General features: G+C 54.0%; 1 protein-coding gene across 6 annotated transcripts in view; it reads right to left on the minus strand.

Annotated features, from left to right (window-relative positions):
• Nucleotides 1–2211: 2211 nt before the first annotated feature.
• Nucleotides 2212–13438, minus strand: part of CCDC12 (coiled-coil domain containing 12) — a 53927-nt gene continuing 42700 nt past the window's right edge. For 4 of the 6 annotated variants that reach the window (XM_087732194.1, XM_087732202.1, XM_087732188.1 and 1 more), the window contains 2 exons: nt 13327–13403; nt 12193–13042 (listed from right to left, as the gene is read on the minus strand). In XM_087732194.1, the coding sequence (XP_087588320.1) occupies nt 12963–13042; nt 13327–13403 (157 nt within the window). In that variant the 3' untranslated portion in view covers nt 12193–12962. Of the gene's footprint in view, nt 2525–8370; nt 8583–12192; nt 13043–13326; nt 13404–13438 lie in introns of those variants that run through there. The other 2 variants (XR_015698831.1, XM_087732175.1) reach the window with 2 other exon arrangements.

Genomic DNA, 13438 nt, shown 5'->3' on the forward strand with positions numbered 1-13438 from the left:
TGAAGCTGTCCGGGCCATCATCTGACTGAGCTTGAGGCCATCCTTGTTTAATTTAGTATTGGCTGTGCAGGTTCCTAAACTGGGGCCACCTCTGACTAGTGGTGAGAAGGGGAAGAGCTAAGGCTTTATGGCCAGGCTGTAGGTGAGACCAGAGGATGGCCCCAGAGGAGCCATTCAGTCTTCTCAGAGGAACATGACCCAAAGATAGAGCCCTATTTTTATTGTTATTGGTCTTATGAGACATCACATCAGCAAGGGCAGAGCCCCTAGGTGTCATTCTGGGACTTTCTGTCCAGTCTTGGTCTTGCTCAAGACCAGGTCTTTTTAGGCTGCTTCCTTCCCAAGTCTGCCCAGCCCATCCTTGCTCCTCCTCTGCTCTTCACCTCCGCAGCTGCTCTCTGGGTGGTACCACTCCAGCATAGCCTCTCTCAAGGCATTCACAAGCTACCCCTGCCGTTTTCCTTGACTGTCCTGTAATCTCTGACATTTCCTGAGCCCTCCTTTTTGCATCATCAAAACACCCCAACATTTTCCCGCAATTCCTATCTCTACCACTCCTCCCCGCAAGCCCAGCCCTTGTATTTATCCAGGGCACTTCCCACAAAGCCCACGGTTTCCATTTTCCAAGGCAGTGCCTGCAGATCTCCAGCTGTCACAGCTCCATCCGACCACACCAGCAGCCAGGAGAGCTTTCCTCACTTCTTCTCCCGTCCCACCATGCTCAGGGACCCACAGCACTTCAGTCCCAGCACTTAGCTCAACAAAGCAGGGTTGGGTAGAAATTTGACCTGAGAGATACCTACGCTCGTGAGAGATTGGTGCAAATCAGCTCAAAGTGCGCATCGAGGCGATCCAATCTAAATCACATTAATCCCCTACTCCTGCCCATAAGTCCAAAGGGCTGTAATTTGATTTACATCTAACAAATTAACCTAAAACAAATTCAGACCTCTCGGATTCTGAGGGCTCATCTACCCAGAGATGCTGAGTTAAGGTCCGCAGTGGATTAGTTGAACTGCATTAAAACCCTGTGAGGACATTCTTATTCAGAACTAAAGGGGCTTAATTTGATTTAGCTAAGTTCACTTCTAAAGCTCGTAACAATTGCACAGGCAGCAAATCAGATGCGCTGAATTATGTGCAGAGGGCTGGTGCGGCTCGCCAGCGATGCTGTTAAGGTGTGCGGGGAGGTAAGCTGATGTGGTCCATCATCCAACGGAAAGTCATTTCTCAGGTCCTCCAGGCAGCCAAGACGTGAGATAAAATTACGGGTAACTCAAGTGCCTTGCCAACGGGCAGTTTTCAGCCGCAGCAAGCTGCGATGCCCTCGGAGGGCTCTGCAATCAGCTCTGCACAGCCCGGAGCTCAAGGACCTTAACCAAAACAAGATGTCCCCAAATAAATCACAGAGAGGAGGCAGAGCAAAGGCAGTAATGCCCTGGAAAATCAAACAGTAGTCCCCCGTGGAGTAGGCAGCTGCGCTCCCCCCCACCGGCTGGGAGCATCCTCCTCCCACCGGGAACAGAAGCCTGCCACTGCCGGAGAGGGGCTCGACGGGTCTTTTCTGTCCGCCTGCTCCACTCAGGGAAAGTCCTGCGGCACCTCCTTCCCCAGAGGAGACCTCACTCATGGGGTGCCGTCCTCAAGGTGGGCAGGGTGCAATTGCCCCCCAAAAGGCCATGGGTTGGAGTCCGGCTCCTTCATGACGTAGGGAAGTGCCTTGCCTTTGGACAGCAGCTCTCTTGATGGTTCACCCTTGCTCTCCTGAGGCTTAGAGCATCCTTCTCCTTGCACCCAGTGTGCAGGTCAATCCTGGGCTGGTCAAGGTGGCTAATGCCAACCCTGGCAAAACTCCTTTGCTGCTCAAACACAGCCCTTGGCCAAGATAGTCTGCAAAGTGAGGAAGCCCCCGATACACAGGAAGGATGTCCTCCAACGTCCCTCATATCACAAGGTGCAAACGTGCAGGATTATCATCAGTCGAGCACGAGCCGTGGGATCCCGGCCCTTTCCTTCACGTCTCAGTCACCCTGCATGGCCTTTGAAACGCCTAATGTCTCCCAGCCCCGGGCACCATGAACGCAACTCGAGTTCAAACACGGCTTTCAAAGACAAGTCCCCAAACGAAACCACAGAGGAAAGGAGGTTTGCAAAAACAAAATAGGAAAAACTGAGACACGCAGACAGATGCACAAAGAAACCCTTTAATAAATAACACAAGCGCATGCCACAAACAGAGAAGCAAGGGAAGGGACGTTGGTGACCAACCGGACTTCATCCATCTGGTAGAACTTCCCTGATTCATAACCCCAGACCCGTTTTACCTCCAAAGTAGCCCAAGACTGGGACCTGGACATACCTCTGCATACGAGACATGGAGAACGGGACACCAGAGTCCACCATAGAGAGCCACGTTTTTTTTCTTTCTGTTTCTTAGGATGTAGAGGAGTAAGAATGGAGTTTTCCCAGTCATAGGAAGGATCTGCAGCTATTTCTATAATTATTTTCAGGTAGAGACTGTAACCTGGTGGGGAAAAAAAAATACATGCCACCTAGCAATTCGTGACATGGTAAATAAGTTGAGAACTGCTTAATTATTTAAGAAAAAATGCCCCATTTGGGAGAGTAACACTTGATAGACAGGGTACCCTTAATCAGAGGGGTAAACAGCTTCTCAGTGATGGAAAAAACAGAAATATCACTTCCAAGATAAATAAGCAGACTTTGAAAAACATTAATATATTCTTTTCTGTTATCTTGTGACCTGTACAGATGAAAAGCCACCTGCAAGTGAAACAGAGAGCAAGCAACAAGGGCAATGAGCCAGCCAACACCAGAGCAGTGTTGATGCTCTTCTGCTCCTGCGACTGCTAAAACAACCCCCCATAAAACAAGTACTGGGGTGTCAGGCGATCTCCCCATCACCATGGACCAGGCATTTCACAAGTTGCTTAGCACTCAGGACCCCATCACCCTACCTGGACACAAGCGAGACAACACTGGACACCATCCGGGGGCCTCGGCCACTGGCCCCCCTGGCACGGTCACCATCAGGGCTGGAGGACATGCAGCCACACACCTATCAGAAGCAACACTAGACACCAAATTTGCAAGTCCCCACATGCAAAACCTGAAAAAAGGTCTCCCTCAACTCGCAGCAGAAGCTGGTGGTCATCCGGGGGAAGCATCTGGCTGATGTCCCATGAACATCCTCCTCTAAAATGAGTTTGCCACCTTGGCTCAGGCCAGATACTGCATAAACGTAATTCACACTTAATTCTCCTGTCATTGCATATTGGCTGTGCGGAGAGCGTCGTTTGGATTGCACCTTAAAAAAAAGTCATTATCTCAAGTTTCTAACCCATAATCCTCTCTCCTCTGTGATGTTGGCATTGGCCTCCTTGTTAGAGCACTGCTAGAGCATGCGGGGTGGTGGTCACTGAGGGTTTTCAAAAGAAATGGCAAATCAGGCACTTCAAATATTCATGAAGACTGTGGTGGACACAGACTGCTGTAAGAAATAGCCTTCATGTTCTCGTGGCAGGTGGGAGAAGGACGTATTATGTCAACTGCCTTTTAAACGACGCTCCGCTTTCCTGAACCCACACCCATCCAACGCTTTCATGTTCAAACACATGCACCAGGATGCCCAGTCCTGGTGGGACTGGGATGCTGGGATTCATGCCATGTCTAACCCAAGCAAAGCCAGGTTTGCTTGAACCATCTGCAGAGGATTTGCAGTCTTGGATTTTCCCTCCAAGGGCGTGAAGATTGAAGGGAGTCGAGAGCACAAGGTAGGGATGTGTGGGCTAATTCTCCTGGGTGCATGGACAATACCACCCAGAGTCCTTCCAGCAGAAGCCGATGGTGGTGACTCCACCACGGACCAGTTTACTCCCAGCACTGGGAAAAGGGTATCTCAGAAGACCCTGAATAGCTTCTGGAAAAAAGCAAAAACTGAAAGAAGCATTTTAATAGAGATGACTTATGGCATTAGCAAAGCAGAGCGTGTGCATCTCGGCTTCAAAATGGCATTTGGATTGGCCCAACATGATATTTTAATTCTATTTCATCTTGCGAAGAGCTTTGAATTTGGTTTGGTTTGGAGAAAAGAATCCAAAATCGTGAAATTTCCCACAAAACAGAAAAAAATAAATCTGTTTCCTACCCACTTCTATTATTTAGCCATGAAAGACTGCTTTTGAAGGATCCCAGGCTCGCTTGAAAATTTGCCCATAAAATATTCACAGCTTATTTGAAAACAGGCTCTTGCTGAAAGAATAGGGCAGAAATGTGACATCCGAAACGGCCCGCAAGCCGCAAGCACTTTGTGGGTAAATATTCACACCGAGCCCACAGTTCCGCGCTGTGGGCGCACGGGATGCCAAACATGGTCCCACGGCCAGAGCAAGGTCCTCCAGAAAGGTCACCCTCTGCAGAAAAGGGCAGTTTCCACAGCAGGGCACGTTGCAGGCTCAAGCCCCAGCGTGGCCACCCTTTGAAAATATGATGTCAATATTGAGTTTTGCACGGTTTGGCATGTGCTATTAAAGAACATGCAAGGTGTTTGGTCTCAGAGTATGCGACAATCTCCAGGCCCAGGCCACCAGTCTGCTTGCCATGGGCAACGCTTCTATTCATAGAAGCGTAGAATAGAATCACAGAATGGTTTCAGTTGGAGGGGACCTTGAAAGACCATCCAGTCCCACCCCCTGACATGGGCAGCGACGCCTTCCACTAGATCAGGTTGCCCAAAACCCCATCCAACCTGGCCTTGAATGATTCCAGGGATGGGGCATCAACCACCTCTGGGCATCCTGGGCCAGTGTCTCACCACCCTCAGCACAAACAATTTCTTCCTTATATCCAGTCTAAATCTCCTCCCTTTCAGTTTAAAACCATCCCCCCTTGTCCTGTCGCTACAGGCCCTGCTAAAAAGCCTGTCCCCACCTTTCTTGTCGGCCCCCTTTCAGCACGGCAAGGCCGCAGTGAGGTCTCCCCGCAGCCTCCTCCTCTCCAGGCTGAACCCCCCCAGCTCTCAGCCTGTCCTCACAGCAGAGCTGGGCCACCCTCGGAGCATTTCGGTGGCCTCCCCTGGCCCCGCTCCAACAGCTCCATGTCCTTCCCGTGCTAAGGACCCCCGAGCTGGATGCAGGGCTCCAGGGGGGTCTCCCCAGAGCGGAGCAGAGGGGCAGAATCCCCTCCCTCGCCCTGCTGGCCACCCTTCTTTTGATGGAGCCCAGGATACAGTTGGCTTTCTGGGCTGCGGGTACACATCATCGTCCCATGTCCAATTTTTCACCCACCAGTACCCCCAAGCCCTTCTCCTTGGCTGCACCCAGAGGATGGGTCCATGAGCAGCTTGGAAACTCAGTCCCATTGATCAGGAAGAGGCACACTCCGCTCCTAGGTCTCAAAATCAGGCCTTTCACCCTCTTGTGTTAAAATTTAATCTCCAAAACCTTGTGTTTGTCACTTCTTCAAGCAAGTTTGGAGCTAGAAGCCACCAGGATGGGAAGCCATGAGAGATGAGGCTGCGTGCTCGTGCTGGCACAGGACAGTGCATCAGTTGATGGTGGCCCAAATTGCTCCCAAGGTATCTGGGGCATTTAATGTCACATAAGCCCATGAGCCTGGAGGTGGAGCAGCCTTAAAACACTGATCTCTCCCCATGTGCTCTTCCCTTCTGTCCCAGCTCCACTTGGATCTTGCTCAATCTCTAGCCAGAGTTTGCATCCAAGCGCCTCTGGTGCAACATGGTGGGATCTTGTTCATGGAAACAGGTTACCAAAGAAGTTAACCAAGCGATAGCTTTGCTGAGCTGCACAGAGTGGGACTCCCTCTGCCTCCAAACACTCCATCGGGCACTACCAAAGGTGCCAGGCATTAAACATTGAGTCCTCAAGGGTGAACCAAGATCATGAGAAGGGGCCAGGAGAAGATAAATAGGGACAGACGTAGCCCAAAACCATAGCAGGTACCAGGAGAGGAACTGGAGAGAGAAGGGCTGGATTTCCAGGGGGAAATTCAACATGTTGTCAAGAAGAGATGAGCACAACCAAGACAAGCACAAGCCTCTCCAGACCCAAGAGCTAGGTCTTGCTCTGAGACCTGTGTGTCTGCTGCTATAGTTAATAAAAGCTTTGCAAATAATAAGATAACTTATATATAAGTGTGTTTATACACGTACAAACACACACAAATACATATCTAACACAAAACAACTAGAAAATTAACATTGAGCAATAGTCCCATGTACTGAAATTGCGTGGCCAAAAATCCATGCTGGGTAACAAGACCCAGTTCCCTGCAAGGAGAGGTAAAACCTGGGGAGAATTAAGACCCCACCAAGGTGGACACCCACGAGGGGATCTTCGCTTTGGCCTTGTGCTGGTGGAGCACACGACCATTTTGTGCTGCCGAGGTTCAGCTCAGCACCAGGATGCGAGGAACGGCCTCTGAACAGCCCCACGCTCCAGAGCTGCCAGGGTGGAGCTCAGGATGCTTCTCCCCAACTATATCTGTATTCAGGGCTTCTTCATTTGTTTTTCATGAATATATACATAGATATATGTGGCCTATAAAACATTAAGTCATAATAAAGATGACCTGCTAGCAGAAAGAGCCTGTGCGGCTGAATTTCATAGCATTAACAGATGTCTTCAGTTCCAGATCCAGGATGCTAGGAACTCTATTTTTCTTTCTCTTTCAGCATCTCCAGCTCAGAAATTCAATTTTTCTCCAGGCTATTCACAGCCAGATGCTGAGATTTAAGTTTCTGTGCCTGATTGACTCCTGTTGACTTCAAGAGATATTCCAGCTGCTATCCTGAGCTTCAGGCTGACAATTCCCACCAACGGTAGCGGGGAAGAGGAGCATGAGATGTCCAACTACACCTCTTGGAGGAGGCAGGCAGCAAGGGGTAGATGCCCAGCCCTATAACCAACGGAAAGGAGAGGTGAGAGCATCTTGGAAAGCCAAGTCATCCTTTGGAGACCATGTCAAGACCTTTCTTCATCAACTAGCTCTGTGCTGTCAGTCTCAGGGCTCTGCCCCAGCTCTGTCGCTTGAGTTGAAGCTTCCTCAAGTCCCACTTCCACCCTTTGGTCTGTAAAACACCCCCGATCTATGGGTGGGTCTTTTTGATGCCTCCTCGCCCCCAAAAAAAGACATTTTTGGCAGAGTTCAGCTTCAAGAGAGCATCGCACAGCCCCTGGCATTGCCCCAACCAGCTCCATCCTCACCTGTGTCTCTTTGATGCCCTACACAGACCTGAGATCTCAGCGAAGGGCAAAGCCGTGTCCCAGGTGCAGATCCAGCCTGGGCTGTCCTTGGTCCCTAATGACATTTTCAGGATATTTCATGGCAAACGCACAGTTCCAGCTCATTCAGCCAAGGCCATGGTGGTCTCACTCTGGGTCTCACTAACAGCTGAGCTTCTGGGTCTGGCCCTGGGAGCAGCAGCTCCATTCTCCAGCGCTTTCCTTCCTCATCAGACACGTGAATTTATTCAAAACCCGGCTGGACACAGCCCTGGGCAACACTGCTTGAGCAAGGGTTGGACTAGAGCATCTCCAGAGGTGCCTCCAACCTCTATGGACAACACACGGGACAACAGCCCATGCCATCAGACCCAGCTAAGGCGCTGCGGACTTCTAGCTTCATTTTTCCTTGCATCTCCCCACGTAGCCACCACATCGGCATGAGTTACGAGTTATGAATTATTAGCAGCTCTGCTAGGCGCGGGTGTCTGCTAGAAGTTGGTCTTGGTTTTGGGGAAATCGCTGCAGGTTGCAGCACTCTCAACCCAAAGGAGACAACGGCTGTGTTGAGGTGTCTTGCCAGGACTGCAGATCCCAAGCCATTTGGGAGGGACAGACGGAGGACAGACGTCGTGCCGTTGTTCACCACCAGAGCCAGTAAAAGGCAGAGGCAGGGCTGGGCAGTTGGACTGGGCTGCAAAGAGCTGGGACCTGCTCTTGCTGCTGCTGGGGAGGCAGGAGGAGAAGAAGCAACGGAACAAATTCCCTACATCCACCCCAAAACTCCCTGAGGTTTCCAGAAGGACCAGTTCGCACCTGCAGACTCGCATGGGCCACTGCTGCCTTATTTCAAAAAGCAGGGCATGAAAAGCATCCCTGTCCAGAGGAGCTCAGCAATGAGGTGCCTCCTCTGGCATCATCTCCGTGATCCGGAGAAACCCCCCAAGAGGCACAGGGCAAACGCTAAGCCTTTGATTTCCCTGGAGCTGATGGGATTATTTCACTGGGTTATTTATTTACCGTTCTGGCCTTTCTGATCTGCTTTGCTTGAGAAATTGTTAATTCTGGTCTCACTGTCCGCTTTGCAAACGACCCGGAGCCAAATTACCTCCCCATCCTTGGGGGTCTCCTGCGTCTCATCCTCCTCTTCCAGCCCGGCTCCCAGAGAAGCTCCCCTCATCTAGGGAAACCGAGGCAAAGCAACCCAGGGCTGTTTCTCCGAGTGGTTCTGCCATGGCAGCATCCTGAGGACACAGGCACAGGATGAGCACAGAGCACTTGTGCTGTCCCCAGAGGTCATCAGGTGGGTCCCTGGGACATCTGCAATGCAAAAAAAAAACCAAACCCGTGGTTAAGTTAAAACTGCTTCTGGGCCATGAGAAGAAGCGTTTGGGATTTTAAAGCGTCTAGAGGACAAACACAGGCTTGCAGCACAACCTTCGAAAGGGACAAAACCCCTCACCATCTGGCCACACAGCCAGGGAGTAAATTAAATCCATGGGGCGCAGAGTTTGGCGTTACTTCCCAAATGCCCCGGTTCCCCCAGCCCGTCCCCACACGCTCCTCTTTCCCCCGGGCTGGGGAAGGGAATGCCCCTGGAAGGGGGGGATTAGCCCCCAGCACCTGCATCTCTGCTCCCAGGGCTCTCATATGCTGGGGTCCCAGTCCTATGCCATGACCCCAGTCCTATGCAGGGAGCCCAGGCCCATGCTGGGATCCATGTCCCATCCCGGGATCCATGTCCCATGCTGGGACCCCTGCTCCATGTTGAGTTCCCTGTCCCATGTCAGGACCCTGGTCCCACACAGGGAGCCCAAGCACATGCTGGGATCCCTGTCCTATGCCGGGATCCCTGTCCCATGCCGGGATCCATGTCCCATGCTGGGTCGCCAGCTCCATGTTGAGTTCCCTGTCCCATTCCAGGACCCCGGTCCCACACAGGGAGCCCAGTCCTGTGCCGGGATCCCTGTCCCATGCTGGGACCCCAGCCCCATGTTGGGTTCCTTGTCTCACGCTAGGATCCCTGCCCCATGCCGGGACCCCAGCCCCATGTTGAGTTCCCTGTCCCATGCCAGGACCCCAGTCCCACACAGGGATCCCTGTCCCATGCCGGAACCCCAGTCCCATGCTGGAATCCCAGTCCCATGCCAGGATCCCTGTCCCATGCCGGGACCCCAGCCCCATGTTGGGTTCCTTGTCTCAAGCCGGGACCGCTGTCTCAAGCCGGGATCCCTGTGGCACGCCGGGATCCCTGTCGCACGCCGGGATCCACATCTCATGCTGGGGCCCCAGTCCTGTGCCAGAATAAGCAACTCTTCACTGCGAGGCCCCATTGGAGAGGGAAACGGGCCTGATCCTGCTTTTCCTCCCCCCGCCCCGCTCCAGGTGCAAGCCCAGCCCCTCGCATCCTGCAGGGATGGCTCTGCTCCGGGTGACGCAGTCACAGCCGCAGAGGGAGCTCGGGTTTGCTCTGGGAAGGGCTGTGCTTGCAACCCGAGGCAGTTCAAAGGCAATTTACCTCCCTTTAAACGAGGAAACGAGGGAAAACTCTCTTCTGCTTCACACCGCTGCACGGGGGCTTCGTATTTATATTTGATACATGTCGCAAAGCAGAGGCTGACAGCTCCAGCCGGGGAGGGAAGGGCAGCGCGGGTACCACGCAGCCGGGCGGATGGAGGAGCGTGCCAGCATCCCGGCCGGAGCGGCTGCCGGGGACGCAAAGCTCGGCTTTGCGCAGGGTCCAGCTGCTGGGACCAGCCGGACTCGGAGCGGTTTTGTGCACGGAGATTTACTGACATCTACAGGGCATTTCACAGGGAGAAGAGGCCGTGGTTCCACGGGGGACGCGTCTTCACGCTCCCCTAATTCCCTTCCCGATGAAGAAATGCACGTGAAGGTGTGCGACAGCCCAGGACATTAAAACCCACCACAAATACGCCCGAGCGATCACTGAACACTCATCTCCAGTACCAGCAGCTCCGCTTTGGTGGCGGAGGAGCCATCGCTGGCACGAGTCAGGGGGGTCTCTTTCATTTTTAAGCATCCTCAAAGCACCACCGCCGTGCCGAGGATGTCCCCAAGGATCTACCCGCCATCTTCCATGACGGACCCACAGGGCAGCGTTCCCTGATGGCCAAGAGCACCCACGATAAGCAGCACCCGCCTGACCCTGCAGCACAGGGGTTTTTTTTCCAGGATCTTGGGTTTTCTTGCCCAGAAACAGTCTGACCTAGGACAAGAAGAGTGAGGGGCAGCGGGGCTGCCGCCTGCCTGGGGATGAATAGGGTAAAACAATGAAAATAACCCAAAAATGACCCCCAAGAAGGCAGTTCGGCTTTCGCCCCAGGTGCTTTTCCACTAGAGAGCCCAGAGGGAACCCACAACCACCCACCAACGCTGGAGCTTGGTGCTGGATCACAGAATCATTGAGGTTGGGAAGGACCTCTGAGATCATCAAGCCCAACCGCTAACCCAACTGCCAGGTCCACCTCTAAACCCTGTCCCTAAGCACCACATCCACACGTTTTTTGAACAGTTCCAGGGAGTGTGATTGCTCCACTGCCCTGGGCAGCCTGGGCCAGGGCCTGACAGCCCTTTCGGGGAAGAAGTTTTTCCTAATACCCAACCCAAACCTGCCCTGGTGCAGCTTGAGGCCGTTCCTTCTCGTCCCATCGCTTGTTCCTGGGGAGAAGAGACCGACCCCCCCGGCTCCAGCCTCCTTTCAGGCCGTTGCAGAGAGCGATGAGGGCTCCCCTCAGCCTCCTCCTCTCCAGGCTGAGCCCCCCCAGCTCCCCCAGCCGCTCCTCCCCAGCCTTGGGCTCCAGCCCCTGCCCCAGCCTCGCTGCCCTGCTCTGGCCACGCTCCAGCCCCTCCATGGCCGCCTTGGGGTGAGGGGCCCAACACTGAACCCAAAACTGGATCACCGCTGGCCCAGGTGGGTACGGGTCTCCACTCGCTCCGTGAGACGTCTGTCTCCTTGCTGGCCCCACGGACCTGGGAACGGGCCCCTCCACGGGGTGACAAGCACCAGCCCCAGGGGAGGATGGAGCAGGGGTGGTGCAAACACCAGGAACAGGCGGCCACGGGAGAGGGGAGGCAGCTGGGGACGGAGGGCTGTAAGCTGGAGGAACAAGGCGGCGATTCACCCAATCTTTGCTCCTAGCCCATCATCTGGAAGGAGGAACAGGGCTCTGGCAGGTGGAGAGCCCCTCGGGTGTCCTCACCACATGCAAGCAGAGAGCGGCGGGCAGTCACAGCAGATCCTGGCAGAGGGACAAGCGTCCGTCAGTCAGTATTTAGCATGGCCAGGACTGATCTTGCCCTGCGTGGGGACCTGGTCTAGCTGGTGACAACCTGAGATGGCAGCTGCATCCAGCAGGCGTGAGGACAGGAACGCCATCCCCTTCCAAGGCCGGCTGCTGCCGCGTGAAGGACCTCTCCCTCCCAGCAGCTCTTTTCAACAGGCTTTTAAAAGCAGCAGGATGCGTGCATTCACAGCAACAGCTATTTTTATCACAGGTTAACTCTTCTGTAAATACTGCTGTCAAAGCCATACGCACCAGATGTTTTACCTCAGGACAAAACCACTTTTGAATCAAACACAGAGGATTCGGGAGCCTGTGCAATCAGGTCTGGCCAAGACATCCAAGATCTCCAAGAGCCAGAGCAAACGTTCCCAGGGAAGACGCAGGGTCAGCTCCGCAGCATCCCACCCGCTCACGACGGTTGGCGTCACCCCAGGCTGCTGGGTCCAGGAGTTGTGCTTGACCTGCTGTAGCTACAGCTCGGCCGCCTCAAACTTACATGAACTGAAGCCCGCTGCTCCCCGTCCCAGGGAAGTGAAGGGGACAGGGACCAGCAAACAGCGGGCTGAAGTCCCCACAGACACAAGAGAGATGAAGTGAGCTGCCTCCACCCAGCCCTCTGCAGAACAAGTGACAACTTCTGCCGCTGCGGGACAGTTTTATTACGAAAAGCTTTGTGAACAAGAAATTCTGTCAATTATAAAACGTATGGAGGAGTGGTACACGTTGCACAGCCTGGAGGGTCGGGAAATTTCAGGGAACAGAACAAACCCCACGTTAACCTCAGCTAGACGCAGAGCGGCCAGCAGGTCCTGAGCCACGCAGCCACCTCCAGCAGAGTTATTCCGCACATGCTGGGACTGACCGTGGATGTTCCCAAATACTCACGGCCGGCTCTCCAGAGCGAGAGACCCCGTTGTTCCCCGCATGGCATTTACACCAGCTCTTCTGCAGAAAGGAGCGCCCCGAGAGAGGCGTCTCTGAGCAGCAACAGGAACGTCAGTCCGCTGGGAAATGGCAGCGCCTCTCTGAGGGCTGCTGTAGGCCGTGTGGGCACTTCCTTGCTCACCCATCAAGTGAGAGGTAGCCTGAATTTACCTTCTCACTGGCCCTTTTGCCCACAGCTTCCTTGCTCCAAGTCCTGGCAGCCTACGTCCAAGCTAACATGGGTGTCTGTCCTGCTCCCATCAGCCCCCCCGTGGTCCCAAAAAGCTATCTGTGAAGCGTTCCTCAACAGAGGAACAGCCATAGTCTGAGAGAGGACGGCAGGGCTCCTCGGATCTGCCCCTCTCCTCCAGGCACGGTAGGATTCATGGGCTTCTGGCAAAGCATTGGTGAGCAGCGTGTCCCAAAGAGGTGCCTCTACCTGAGAGCAACGGGATTGGGATGGACCTCCTCAGTCGGAGTCGCTTCCCTCCTGCTTTGCTGACCCGACAGCGGACGCCAGCTCCTCCTCCTGCCCTTTCAACCGCTCTCCTGCAAGCGAGAAACAGCAGCGGCTCAGAGACACCGGGGAACCCACACGAGGGAGCCCCCGAACCCACAAACCAGCCATCCCTGCCGCACAAGCCGAGCGTGCGTGCAGCCTCGGGGAAGCTACTTGGGACCGACAGCTTCACAGACCCTTTTGGGAAGGGGATCAAACTCCGCCAGTCCCCCCCTGGCCCAAGAGCAAGGCACCGAGCTCCCAGTAAGGATCGTGTAATCCCTCTGGAACGACCGGTGACCCCGTACGCCATCCCTGTGGCACCACAACGCACGTATCAATTCAGCGATGGCTCTCTGCGTCCTCTTCTCCAGCTTCTCCAGTTTCTTGGCTACATCTCGCTTCAAATCCCTGGGGAGGAGAGTGACAACGTCAGAACAAATCCT

This window comes from Nipponia nippon, unplaced genomic scaffold, assembly GCF_047370975.1.
Source record: "Nipponia nippon isolate SJK-2023a ecotype South Korea unplaced genomic scaffold, ASM4737097v1 scaffold_1, whole genome shotgun sequence".
NCBI lineage: Eukaryota > Metazoa > Chordata > Aves > Pelecaniformes > Threskiornithidae > Nipponia > Nipponia nippon.